The sequence below is a fragment of the Gobius niger genome, assembly GCF_951799975.1.
Source record: "Gobius niger genome assembly, chromosome: 8".
In the NCBI taxonomy this organism is placed as follows: Eukaryota; Metazoa; Chordata; class Actinopteri; order Gobiiformes; family Gobiidae; genus Gobius; species Gobius niger.
The window spans coordinates 25819634-25834393 of record NC_136859.1 but is presented as its reverse complement, the minus strand read 5'-3'; the positions used below and the strand labels follow the sequence as shown (position 1 = coordinate 25834393).

The following is a 14760-nucleotide window of genomic DNA, read 5'->3' as shown; positions in this document are numbered from 1 at the left end:
CACCCCCTTCATTATGCACTATATCAACAAACAGCGCGTCCGTATCCAGTGCAATCATGTGTATGAGTTTTGCTTTGCGTGGCGATTGTGCCGTGGCCCTTAATTGAGCAATTAAGTGAGGCTAATTAAGAAGGCTAATTGTGGCCCCAGCCAATTCATAACAATTAGACTCTGACGACAGCCCCCATTAACAAGAGGCCAAAGGAACGCAGAGGGAGGGGGGGGGCAGCGCTGCTGGTGGGATATTTGCATAGGAAAATACTACGCGCGGTGTAAGTGCTATTGTTTAAATCATCAAGTTTGGAGCGGAGCTGTTTCTAAGTGATTTCAAACTGGGTCTTCGATTTGAAATCCTTATTGAATTTTTGAGTTGGTAGCCCAGTGGTAGACTTTGTATTTAGTTATCCCCAGATGAGGATAGAATTGAGGATATTGACAGTCCCTCATGAAAAGGAGAGAAAGAAATGTTCAGGGTTGTATGTCGTTCTACGTAATTTGTACTTTCAAACAAATCTTTAAATGGAGTTAAATTTGTCCCTTGAAATATCGGAAATGTTGGTCAATTTTATGCAGAAATTCTAACAATATATTTATGTCATTAATCTACAGCAAAATGTTTTAAGAATAATTTTACCTGGCAGCATCCCTAAGATGAAATACACGTTAATGTCCAATTGCACTAGATGGAAAAACAAAATGTCTTCCCTCCTTTACCTCAGTGCTCTGCTCAGCTTGTCATAGTTCATGTGTGGCTTGCACTTCCTGATCCCCCACAGCCGGGCCACCTCGTCGGGGTCTTTGATGACGAACTCTCCGTAGTCGCCCTGCCACGCTATCACCCCTTGGTACTCCTCTTTCTGCAGCAGCTCCAAGATGAAGTGCCACAATTGGATCTGTCTAGACCCTGGGCTGGACTCCGGCTTGTAGGCCCAGTCTGGGAACGCAAACCCTGGAAAGGATGAGGGGGGGGGGGAGGAAAAAAAAAAGGAGAAGATGTCGTTTGTTAAGGTTGTACACCGGGGGGATGTGCTGTCCGGATGACTGATGGCTAGCGAAGGTGAAGGATGGTGTGTTTAATATCACAGCATGAGCCTAGAGCAATGTTAGCCAGCGTTAATGCCCAATAGCTTCAAAAGATTGGTCAGCCCGACGATGACAGCTGTTCTGGATTGATGTAGCTGGTGCCTGAATCCGAAAAGCAAAGGGTATGCAAGTTACGGCCGGGGGTTTATGGCTGATAGTCAGTTTGCTAATCCTCCAGTGACCCTGACGCTAACTAGCCTGCTAAAAACATGAGCGTATAAGGAGTCAAGTTGAAGTCTACTTATTCCGAGGCTAATGCAAAAATGCAAAAGGCACATTTTTCATGGTTCCCTGCACGCAAACATTTCCCTGTACACCATTTTAGAATTATGGAAAGAACATCGGATGCATGAGCAATGCGCAAGTTAAGAGGAAGACAGGAAAACATTCTCTTGGGTTTGGCATCAGCAACCACAAAGTCGTAATTCTTATTAGGTTTGATTCAGTCTTTCAGGTTGAGACAATAAAATGAACACTAACTGTAACTAACTGAGATCAACTTTTAGGATAAAAGTAATTTTAGAACTTATGCTATCTAAAAGGGTTGTGGCCTTAAGGCTATTAAGAAAGAAGGTAAAAGTAAAAACGCCCTGAGGAACGCGTTGGCAATTTTATCTTATCTAGCCATGTTTAAATAAAGGCTTTTTATATTATCTCTGCTTTGATTTATTACCATGATAAAGATAGGTTTGGACATCTGCTACCTGAGTGTACAATGCTGCAAAGATAGCAGTCTATATGTCACTCATGAACCTAAAATGCTCATGTGTACCCTGCGTAACACTCACAGTTGCATGAAACAAGATGATGAGACATTAAAAAGTGGCAACAAATTGTTTGTGTACATGAATGAAGACTATCTTCTGCAGAAAAGTAAACCAACTTATCGTAGCACTGTGCAACATAGTACAATCACATCAAGTTAAATTCACTGAAACGTCACATTTCTACATCATAACTGGGCTAATGTGTGAAAGGGAGTTTGTGTGTGTTTGTGTGTGTCTGCAGTTCTTGGACAGAATCCCACAACTCACCATTGCACAGTGAAGATGGTTTGATGAACTGACCTGGCGTCCAAAGGGTGGGCACCGGAGGCAGCAGCAGATCACTGACGCAGTTGCAGTCCATGCCTCTGCAACACCTGCACAAAGATGACCACACGAGGCTTAGGACAAAAACGCTCATCGGTGCGTTGCCAAGTTGCTCGTATCGCACTTCTTCTTTGACCGAGTTGAGAAGTTCTGATCTCTGGTATGAGAGCGTTGCATAAGGAGCGTGAGGCTTTCGTAAACATACCTTAAATCGATGGTGAAATATGGCTAAGGTTGTGTTTTATATGTCTGCGGACCCGCTGTTTGATGGATGTGATCTTGTGTGGCCACCCGAGGCTGCGTCTGATGCAACGCGGTGGACATCCCCGTAGTGCATTTACAACAGGAGGGATTACATCAAACTTTGAAGAGCTCGTCCAACAACTCGATCGTATTACCCATTAAAACCAGTGCTGTTCGGTAGAATCAGAGGATGGTGTTGTTTTGTAATGAAGGTGTGAAGAACTTTCAACTTCTGGTCTGTTTAGTTGCTGGCTAAAAGTTTAGAAGAAAAGAAAAAACACGATCAACTCACTAAAACATTTGAACTGGGCATATTCAATATCTTTGAGCAATGAAATGATGCAAGCATGAGCGCAGTAGAATAAGTAAATATCTAAAGTTCACCTTTGTGCACCTGAATGTTTTCTAAAACACACTTTTCAAGTCAAACTCTGGGCCTGTATGTAGATTGATGCCGTTAATATAATCAAACAAAAGGCTCAGCTAGTGGCAACCTTTCAAAACACACCAATATAACCATCCTGCATCTTTTGCCCCTTGAGAAGAGATTTGGATGAATCTTGAAGCATCGCAAATGAAGACGTGTCCAGCTGCATGGTTTGATAAGACTCTGATTTGTTAGCATCGTCACAGACACAGAAAGAGTGTAAGGATCATGGGTTTGTTCCTTTGGGCGATGGATTCCAATGATAAAGGACTATTTGCAAATGTGTCATTGGAAGTGGAGATGCTTTAATCCCTTCCTTTCATTTTCATGTAGCTTTAGACATAATTATCTGGCCATTTCAGTCACCATTAACCACTTTTAATTTATCACTCATCTCATTCTAATCAGCAAAAATATGACTCATTTGGCTCATTTGACTCAAACTGGCAGAATGGATGGAAATGACCCTTGCATATTGACAGCATATGGACATATTCTCCAGCCTCTAATTTAACTCATCTTATGCAAATGAACAGATTACATACTCCAAACTTGATGACAGCCTGTAAGCCTGTAGTGATTATTAAAAAGCACTTAGCAACTGTCTCTCCCCAGCTCCCGCATATAGACATCTTCTGACTGGATTTGCAAGCCTTCAGTGCCTGTGTGACACGGCCGTCTACTCGGGATAGCGCATCTTTTTTTTTCCCATCCGGGCGTGCTTTACAAACCTCAGATGGAAGACATGCCCGGCCGTTACACTCGTCTCTCTAATGCCGGCCCCGCTACCTTTGCCTCCTCTTTCTGCTTCTATTTAATTATGCTCTGTGAATTTTGGATTTTCCCCCGCAGCACTGAAATGGAACGTGAATTATTAAGGTGTGTTTGTATAAATTATTATCGCTAACTCCGGGCATTTCTCTCTCTCTCCCTCTCTCTCTGTCTCTCTGTCTCACTTTCGTGCTCGCCCTCCTCCTTGCCTTTGGATTGTAGCTCCTCTCGCCTTCTGCGCCCTCTCCTCTTCATCTTTCTTGTTTTCAACCCCTCTTTTCTGCCATCAATTGGAGCACTGCGCAACGGTCTGACAGAATATGACTGACTTTTGCGGATAGGATTAGAGCCTATTTCTTTTTGTATCAATTGCTTTCCCACAATGCATCCATTTCTATTGCAGTCGTATAACACACCCCGATAGCCCTAGCACATTGCAAACTTTTCACACCAAGCACCACCTCAAAACATCAGCCAAGGCCTGTTCAAATACAAATAAACAGGAATTACAGTGTTGTCTGCACCTGTAACCTTTTCCCAGTCATAGATTTTGTTTTTTACCATTTCATTTGCTCAAATAATATCTCTTATGACCTGACCCTTTGACCGCAAAAGGCCCCGGGGAGGGATTTTGCAGCGCGAGGATCCTGAGCGGTTGTGAGACAAAAGCAGTCGCTCATCCCGGAGCTTTCCGTTGCAGGAGAGGTTTTCTAAGTCATCAGCTGGACTGAGTTGTTTGAGCTTCACTTCCTTCTAGATCACGGACAGAGCTGTGCCTACATAACACAAAGGAGGGGAACAGCAACAAAAAATGACTCAAACAGCTTAGTCCAGTTGACCACTTTGTGAACTTCTACTACATACTGTTGATGCACCCTTGAGCAACACACGCACACACCGAAGTCGAATGAATGAGAAAATGCACTTTGAGAGACTCGGCTCACTTTGCCTTGAACCCACAAGTGAAACAGTGATTCGTTGTCGGGCTATAACTGGCTTTGGCGTTGCATGATTGTATACTTATTGATTCGTAACTCCTCACTTAAGAGAATAGGGACTATATTTGTTTAAGTCCACGCCGAATAAAGTCTCCTCCTACATCTTGACCGTTCCCAGCCCCCTATATTACATCTAGCACAACATCCTTGTTTCTTTCAAGTACACACTTCCACAATGTATCGTTCATGTCTCGGGTGACCTGAGTGGAGTTTAGAAGTAAGGCATTGTTTGTGTTTGAGGCAGTGATCTATACGTTTCACTTCCCTATGGGCTGCACGGGTCATCTGTAGTGCTCTGTCTCTTTCATTCATTCTCTCCTGGCCCAGTGTGTAAGTTATAGCCTCTGAGGACCGAATCTACTGTATAGCACATCTGTCAAGGTCTACCACTGCTGCCTCCTACGCACTGCCTACAATCTAAAGACACTCTCCAACCCCAACAGGTGAGGCTGCGTTTCCTGTTGCCCACCTGTTTCCTATTCTCACACACCTATCCTCCGTCTCCCCCCTCCGTCTGTCTGCCCCGCCCACCTCCGTATCCCAGCCTCTCATAGCTGCTCGGTGTGTTTTGCCTCTTTGGCGCAGTAATTTTCCGTTTGATTTCGGAGGTAATGCATTTTTTACAAATCAAAGAGGAAGCCGGGCTGAGCTGGGCCGCCACCCCCCCCCTCCCTCAGTTCGCTCACTCATCCTCTCGCTCTCCCTTGTCCTCCACCCCCTCCCTCTTCCCCAGTTCTCTCTCTCTCTCTAACTCTACTCGCCCTCCTCGGACCCCCAGGCCAGAGAGGAGATAAAGGAGCCCCCATCATTTCCTTGTTAGTTTTGATTTGGGCAGCGCAGGGCTTTCAAGTTCCCCCCATCACCCCCAGAAACATTATAACTAGCAGCCGAGGGAATACACTACACACTTGTGCGCGCACATTCATGCACTGGCTGTCAGATGCGAGCGCTGGCAGATTGTAATAGAGTGAGAAGGTGCGGTAAACACAAGTAGCTCGGGCCTAATACGCAGGTATGTCCTATAAGACAAGAGACAGTTTGTATGGGATTTTTATTCACACTCATAACTTGATTAGGGAGATTTCTTCCCTGGCCTGAGTTTGAATACACGAGTGGAGATATACAGGGAAGTAAACTTTAGGGATTGCTTGGAATGCAAATGGTTTTATGCCAATAAATCTGGTGAAAATGAGTAAAAAGTAATCTCCACATATGTGTGATGATAGGATTTCCAGGAGTGACTTTAATGCATTGATGATGCATCAATCATTAAGCTAGACAAAATAAGGGAACATTACAAAGCTCTAGCTGTCAGTGTGAGCTCTCTGTCGTCCAGGAGTTCAGTAGAAAACACTTTCAAGAAGTAATTTAGCTGAACATGTTTTGCTTCTCAACAGATTCTTAAGTTTCAACATGCACGTGTTGTAATGCAGAGTTCAATGTGGACACCCATTTGATTGCAGGTGTACTTAAAAATGTCATGTGTCCCATTTTTTTAAAACATTTTTCCTTGGTTACGCAGGTGCAACCAGTCTGATCCTCATCATATCAGTCCTATAGAGTCATGCAGAGCTAAGTGTAGTTACAATAATATTTTACTTGTGTCTATGGAGAGTAATAGCTTAAAATACATACTGTAGGTTTGTTGTTAAATGATGTGTATTATCATGTAAAATGTTTGGTTACAGTAGATGTATTGGAATATTTCTTGAAATGGAGCGCCAACAGATTCAGACGTACAAATGTTCACACGCAAAATTTGGACGCAACTAACCTAAAACGTTTCAAATACTTAGAAACTGCAAAAGCATGATACATATGTACTTAACAAGTCTGTGCAGAGGCCATCCGAATGGAACTGTCACCATTTATTCATGCTTGGAACTGACACAAAGACATTCTTTAGTAACACTTGGTAACTAGATCAACTTGGTGGCTCTCTCCGGTACATATTGACTGCCCAGAAAATAAGATATCTACGTCGCCCATATTGACCAAATCAATATGGACCCACATCCCTGAGAAACAAGCAATTTGTTTACTAAGGAGAGAGAGTTACCGGCGCACTGATAACAGCACACAATAGCCATACAACGAGCTTTTATTTTCAGGCAAGGAGGCGTAAACAAAAGCAAAGTCTCCCACAAAGAGGCCACCTGTAAGACGCTCCGCGGAAGACGGATGACACCGTGCGACTGCAAAGTACAACAGGACCGCGGCGCTACCGTAAACGCCGCGATAATAGCCCATCCCGAGCTCAAAGGGAAGCCGCTCCCACACACAAGGCCTACCTCAGCGCACACTCAGCCCAGTACAAAGTCTCCGGTGAGCGCGTGAGTCAAGAGCTGTTTGATCATCGGTGAAGCGCTGCTGTAGGATGTTTTAGGGACAGGTTTCTCTTTGTACGAGAACAAGGACGGACAGCCTCACGTTTAGAGTGGAGGTCAGGGCCGGGCGGTGAGTGTAGTTTTTGTTGAGGGGGAGAAAAAAAAGAATCCTGTCAAGTCTTGAAAGTGTGAGTAAACGGTTGCCTTGAAAAGCAACATTTTTTTTCTCTCTTTTTCTCAAATGTATTTATAAGACTTTGACACCTCTTCCCCCAGCGCCTATTCCCCCCAATGCTCTTCTTTTAAAAGCTGTAAGCCTTTATGTTGGGGGACATCCTCAATACTCTACACCTTCTGTTTTTCTGGAGCTTGGAACTTTTTTTGTTTTTTATCCTTCGACTACTTTCTTTGAAGGTTGCCACAAGGGCTGCACTATTTTGGAAAAATGTCGAATACGATTTTATCTGGCCAGAATTGTGATTAGACTTTTTATTTTATTTATTAACACTCACCTCACGATACACAATTTTAAACTTTGCAAAGAGCAACATAATTGAAGAGAAGACAGAATTATGAAAAGCTACACTAATAAAAGAACAAATAAACATTTTACACATCATGGAGCGAGAATATTTTGATGTTTGCAAAAGAGATTGAACATACTTTCGATTGTCATTGCGAATAAACTTAATCATTATTATTAAAAGAGTGAAGAGCAGAGGCATGTTCCGTAAACAACGCTGCATGTAGAGGACGTAGGGAATTCAAATTGTGTTGGTGCAAACATTAAGTATTCTATAAAGAAACTATTCATCCAGAGGAAGCAGAGGGAGGGAGGGCAGGGAAGAGGAGAGTTCAGCTTCCTGACAGACTAGAGATATTCCAAATCTCTTGAAATTATCTATGGATTTCCAGGACTGGGTGTAAGTGAGAACAGAACTATAGATGTCATATTTGCATGCTTAAATTGAACCCAAATGTGAAATTGTCTTGTGAAGAAAAGTCCAAACATTTGCATCATCCCCTTAGTGTAAATTGTACAGTGTGAGAAAGACGCTTTCTGAATTGAATCTGATCCGAGGTTAGTAGGCCAGTGTCAGGAGTGAGTAGGAAACCTTCTGAGTAACACTGTAGCAAGGGCTCAGTTTTTTTTTTGCATTCTGCGGGGGGACTGCGTACAGAGAGGATGACATTCAGGCAACATTATGTCTCCAGCCCTGTCGAAAGAAGGAAAGAGTGATGGCTTGTGATATAAAAAGATAGAAGAAATGAGAAGCATGAAGAGTCTGGCCTCTGCTGCAGATGAAACGGACTCTGTACATGTGTCTCATCTTCCTTTTTTTTTTTTTTTTTTCATGGTTGCCCCTGAAAAGGCTGTGCTGAAGCGTCTCTCTGCCTGCTTCTGTTCCTCTCCCTGGTTAGCTCTGACACACTGGTCAGCCTCGGGGTGCGAGAACAGAGGGACTCGGCGATGGGTTTGTTAGAGCACGAAGAGGAGAGAAACTGGGAGAAGAAGGAGAGAAGGGAGGGGTGATCGCCAGGACGAGAGGAGATTCTGTCCGTCCAAAAAGTCAACACGGTGTTACCGCTTTGTCAATATAATTTGCAGTTAGAAGCTACTTAACTGCTCAGCCTATAGCAATTTATCCCCCCTGCTTCCATAACTTTCTGAACTAAAGGAAACCAGAGTGATGGTACATGAGAGCCTCTTGCCTTTGACGAACAGATTGCTTCTGAACCGTGAAACACTTAAACCAATCAATATCCAATTAATTATGACTGGCTGACAGTGATATGTCACTGGCACTTGCTATTCCACTTACATTGTGCTCCAGCCTTCAAACTGAAAACTGGTTGGAGTCAATTATTATAAAAATTCCTGATCCACTGAATTTTCCCCCCTTAAAGGTCCGGTCCAGTGATTTCCAACCGTGGAATCGGAACCCAATGGGATTCTCAAAACTTCGCAAAGAGTCTCAAGACCTTCTGTTGAAAGAGGCCTGAACTGAGAGATGGCTGATAGAATTATAATGAAAGCAGGGTGTGTGTGAATGTATTACAGTGGTTGAAATAATTGAAATAGATGTAATTCGGTTTGAATCTGTTTATCAGGTATAGGAGAAGCTGAGGCCACTGTACATAAGCTCCTAAACGACACCAACGTTACGACGGCCGAGAGAGATGGATGATCAAGAAAAAAAACTGTCTCTACTTCAGAGCTTTATGGTGCCACATGACCGTGCACACAACCAGTGCCATAGATTGAATCAAAAACAAGAATCCTCAATCATCCAGGTAGATCAACATCACAAAGTCTGGATAAACACAATAACAAAAGATTGCAATAAGGTAACACCGTAGATGTCTTTAAACTACTCAGAATTGGTTTGCTGTTCTGTTATGATTGACTTTCCTTTAGTTTTTGAAGCTTCAACGACTTGTACAACGCGCGTAATGCCGTAACTTGATAAATAAGGAAAGGGGCTGCGCTTTGATGAACGGCGGAGAAATCCAACAAGTTTTTAGTGAGCTGAATGGAGATGCCAAAGCCACGCTATTAGTATGATATGGACCGTCGTAAGAAAATAAGGAAAAGAAGGGGAAAAGGATGAAGAAAAAGTATCAATCGATAGGGTTAAATTATTCATCGTCATTAATTATCGATCGCTCTCCGCTGCCGGCTCGTCCGCCTCGCGCCAGAGTTGAAAGGAGGGAAAGCGCGCTTTATTAAAACCGGCTCGAGCCTCATTGTTTCATGTCCCGCGGCAAAGAAAAAGCTGGAGTTTGGCTCTGCCCGCGCCAGGAGAAGAACCGAGGCGCACACACCTCCCTCTCTGCTGTTGTGCCTCTCCCGGAGCGAGGCGCGGGAGGAGCTTTGGGGAGCCCGGCGCGGTGTTCACGGGGCGGCTGTGTCTCGCGTGGATCGATGAGGGATCAATGGCTCGCGCTGACTAATAGCCAGAGAGTGCCTTTGATCTCGCGGCTGAGAGATCAAAACCTGCGCGAGAGGGAAGAGGAATAGGAAAAGAAACTGCGCCGGCGAGCTGACCTTCATTCACGCACACTCACGCATGCGTACGCAAACACTCATTAGAGGGCCGACACGCGCGCACAGCGGGGAGCTTTTAGCAATTTGACTACAGGATATCCTGCGAGCAGAGGTGGTTAGCCCGGTCCAATTGTGCAGTCGACTTCAAGTTAAATTGACTCGGAGAGAAGTGGTCTAAATGAGAGGTTCCCAGACTGTGGAGGGAGGCCCAGATTATAATATGGGTTATAGGCCCGCGCTTTGCAATGCAACGGCACAAAAACTATTAAGTATAAAATTGGTATTATTCCATCAACAAATCTGTTACGCAAATTACGTATTTATGCAAATGATACAATGTGGGGTGCAGTATAGGCCTATGCACTCACGACGCAATAACGTGGACGCACGCGCACATGGGCCAGTGGTTGAAAGGTTGTGTGGCACCGTGAACCAATATCAGGACGTGACACTTTAAAAAAAAAAAAAAAAAAAAAAAATCCAATCCAAATTATTTTGAGAGATTCAACGTGTTTTTTGTAAAATACTGCATTTTCCCACATATTGTTGTTGATTTAACTTTTAATCAAGCCATGGAGCTGATATCCTTATCAAAACGACTGAGCATAAATCATTTAGACAGTGTTTTCATTGAAATCAAAAGTTCTTTGGGAAAGCCTCAGGACCCTTAAGTTCCACTACCCCCTTTTGGTTCCCGACCCACCAGTTGAGAACCGCTGCTACTGGCAGTGTTTCCGACAAGTTCCAGGTCCATGTTGATGCTCTTGACTTCCCCAGATAAGGTGTTAAAGTGAAAACAAGGACCATCTGTTGTTTCCACAGAGCAGATGAGTGTCCTATGGCTGTTGTGAATGGAAGGTGTGTTGTGTTGTCATAAACTTAAAGACATACCTGTCATTTTTGTACTCAAAGCCCACGCGAGAGGCTGTTTTAACTGTGCTGTATTTTCTCTTTTGCATAAGGAAGACTAAGTAACTGAGCCTGTTTTGTTTATCAGACTCGAGCAAAGGAAAATGCTTTTCCCTCTGTCTGCGCACACATCCCCATGACACTCTATCCCCCTCTTTAGCCCCGTACCCCTCCCTCTGGTCAGTGAGTTACTCTCTCTATCGCTCTCACTTCCCGAATTAACCACTCAAGAAGTCACCACCGACTCAATCAATAGCTCATACATAAACCCTGCTATAATCGCTCCCCCTGACTGTCTGTCTGCCCCCCGCCCTTCGGCACTTCCAACTGCTCCACACACTCTTCTGTGTCCCCACTCAACTGTGCCTTTCCGTCTCCATCAAGACAAAAACATCAGATGCAAGATGATCGCCTAAAATAGTACAAAAAGTGGAGCCAATAGAGCACTTTAGTGGGGGATGGACAAGGACTTGAGAGGTGTAGAGTCTAAAAGTCTAATCAAATATACGATCTCCAAAAAAACATTTCAGTAATGTTTGCTCCCGAAAAAACACATATTAGGTCTTTGGATAAGAGGTTGCAATTTCCAAACCAGCTAGGAGCCAAAACATTTACCTTCTGCTCCAAGTTCGGTGCATGCAGTCATTTCTTTACAATTTACACAATGAAAAAAGTGTGGCATCTTCTTCACTACTGTTTTGAAGGACACGGAGCTTCTGTGGTTAGTATATCCGATAAGTCACAAGGATGAGGCAACGAGATAAAAGCAACAATTTTGCATGTTGGTGCCAACTTGGATAACCAATGGACAAAAGGAGAATGGTATGTTTTAAGTCTGAAGAATGAAGCTGACATTTCCAAGTGGGAGGATTCCAACAGAGTCCCCTATATAAGAATGACTAAATGAGTAAATCTTCTGTAATATCTAAAGGAACATCACTTTGTCAAGGAGCTGCCCAGAAGTCAAACGTGTCCCAGGTGTAACTTTTTTTCTGTGGTGGGTTGCTATGAGTTGACCTTAAAACTTATTGTCTTTGAGCAGAGAATGGTGCAACATTTCATAAAAGAATGGACTGTTTGGGGACAGCCAGTCTAAAGTCAGTCAAAAAAGAATGATGACACATACTCTAGCTCACAATTTGTGCCCCATCCAATAAGCCTTTCAGTTGTGTTCGGTTGCTATTTTTAAAAATTGAATCTATTAAAAGAGCACTAAGGTTACAAACAGCTCACCTGTATCTCCTGTCAAAGCAACTCGAGAGGCACTTGATCCAATGTGCATCCGTCGTCTCCAGTGGTTCAACTACAGCTACTTTATTCCTTCAGGGACTTGCTATTTGTGTACCGTGTATAGCATCTCTGCAAAATGTATTACAGGGTCGCAGTAATGCTTTTAAGTGGAGAGGCACCATTGGCTCATGCTGCTTTGTCCAGCCAGAATGGGTCCAGGATTGCGTTATAGCAAAGACAAGGAGACATCAATATTACATTATCTCATGTTTAACTGTGAGACGCGGATAGTTGTTTTGGGGGCCTTAAAGATATAGTATTACCAAAGGAGATGCAGGCAGACATCCAAACACACGCGCACTCTGAAGGAGCAGAATAACACACAGAGAATTTTAAAATGAACAGGCCTCCTCTCTCCGCGCACAACCCCGCGCCGCCGCCGCTGCTGCTGCGTCTCTTTCACACTTCTCCATAGTCTCTGCCTCTCTCACTCTCTCTCTCTCTGTCTCCTCTCTCTAAAGTCTTTGATTCGTCCGTATGGTTTGATCTGCGAGAGAGCGAGTTTTGTAAACACATTTTTCACGATCATATAGCCACGGGCAAGGGGAGCGCGAGGCGCGGAGGAAGAAGAAGGAGAAGGAGGAGAGGGAGAGAGAGAGAGAATCGCGGAGTGTGAATTACTTGTGTGTTTGCTATGGGACGTTTAATGAGCGCGCGAGATGTAGGGGAGAGACAGGCTGACAGAAAATGCGAGGATGGGGTCTCAAATATATGACTACACCACAGCTACTACTGCTACTACTGCTACACACGGACACGCACGCACGCACACACACTCGCTGATGGTTTTGGCACAAGCAAAGCATCACAGGGGTTGACGAAATGCGAAGCAACAAGGAGAAGAGGCGAGAGATTCACTTTTCCTCGTCAGGCGGGAGGGGGGTGACAGTCCAACGCTACATTTCCCGATATGACACTTCCTGACGGGAGGGAGAGCCACTTCAGAGGGCGCGCGCGCGTGTGTGCATCGCGCGGGGGTCAAGGGAAACGCGCGTGCATCTCATTTGGGGGGGATGATGAACACACCGCGCGCGTAAAGACAACCGCGTCCGTAAAACTGATTAGGGGGGCAAGCCAATAAAGCGCGCAGCACATACGGTAAACACGGCACGGTGTAAAGGCTGAACTAATAAAAGTCTCTCATTCCCGCGCTTTCATCCCTTTTCCCCCCACTTGGAACACTTTTGTTTTATCGTGTGGCAGCCCGTGATCCGGTTAGCTTCGATCGGCTCCGGTAACTGGCGCTCGAGACGTCGCATCTCGACCGACTTTTCTGCATGGGGCTCGGCACGGAGCACGAAAAGTGTGTCCGGATCGGTAGCGTGAGATTAAGACGCAGCGGCGGACAGGAGGGATGGAGAGGAAGAAATGAGAAAACGCGGGGAGGAGAAAATGGTTTAATGTGATTTACCTCATAATCTGCCAAGTGGAAAGTGATAAATGTGGAGAGATCAAAACACGCGCGCAGGAGTGGAGTTTTACGCATTGGGTACAGGGGTCATCAAGCGGCAAAAAAATAATAAAAATAACATTCATCCATTACCTTTTATATTTGGAAGAAGTATAGGCTACTGAATAACATACAATAGCTGATCATAAATGAAAAAATATGGCCAAGGATATTGGGGCCTATATGCTGCGCTAATTCGAGTTTAATAATAATAATAATAATAATAATAATAATAATAATATGTTTGTTCGTGTGTGTGCTTCGTTTCAGTTTGAAGGCCATCATCTAAATTTAAAGCACTTTTCCTCTTTGCGCGTTGTTTGTTTTCCTAAAAGACGGGAAACACTCCACAGCTCTTCTGCTGCAATCCCTCGTGTCAGTCGTTAAAACTGATTTTCTTTTCATTTTTTTCCCCCGTTTGCATGCATGTGTTTTTTTTTCTTCCTCCAAATGCTTTTTAGTAAGAAGAATAGCTGGGAGCGCTCGAGCCGGCTGTGTGTGTGTGTGTGTGTGTGTGTGTGTGTGTGTGTTTGTGTTTGTGGGTGTGCAGAGTTCAGCGCGGCGTTACTGTAGCGTTTCCTCTTCCTCTCTCTTTCTTCTCCCAGTCTCTCTGTCCGGGGAATTGTTCTCAACGTCCACAAACACATAGCAAATACCCGGCGGCCCAGCGCCATCGATTTCTAATTAGACTCTGGGATAATCGTTGGAGAGAGATGAAAAAAAAGCGCGGAGTGATAGCGAGACCGAGTAAATAAATATATAAACGAATTAGAGCCCAGATTAATTGAATGAATATGAGCATTAAAAAGAAGCAAAGGTGATCTTGGCGGATATAAACCTTGCCAGTTCTGAACGGGAATAAACGTAGGAGGAACTGCTTTATGCGCCTTTACGCACGTTGTTACTTACAATCATCGCCGTCTTTCATAGCCTTTGAACATATCAGAAGTATTTGTGATGTGGCTGTAAAATTAAAATTGCCTGTACACATGTGTTGAGTGGATCCGTGCCATGAAACGTTTTGATTTAATAAAGTTTATTTCGCATTTACGCGGAAGACATTGTGCGTTGAGTAAAAATAGGCAAGATTTGTATTTTATTTTATTTTTTTAATGAAGGACT

At 44.0% G+C, this 14760-nt stretch overlaps 1 protein-coding gene across 2 annotated transcripts in view; it reads right to left on the bottom strand.

Moving 5' to 3' along the window:
- The window catches only part of erfl1 (Ets2 repressor factor like 1), a 54025-nt gene that overhangs the window by 9320 nt on the left and 29945 nt on the right, over positions 1-14760 (bottom strand). The window contains exons 3-4 of one of the 2 annotated variants that reach the window (XM_079561928.1): positions 2151-2224; positions 715-949 (exon numbers count right to left, since the gene is read on the bottom strand). In XM_079561928.1, the coding sequence (XP_079418054.1) occupies positions 715-949; positions 2151-2211 (296 nt within the window). In that variant the 5' untranslated portion in view covers positions 2212-2224. Of the gene's footprint in view, positions 1-714; positions 950-2117; positions 2225-14760 lie in introns of both variants that reach the window. The other variant, XM_079561927.1, reaches the window with a different exon arrangement.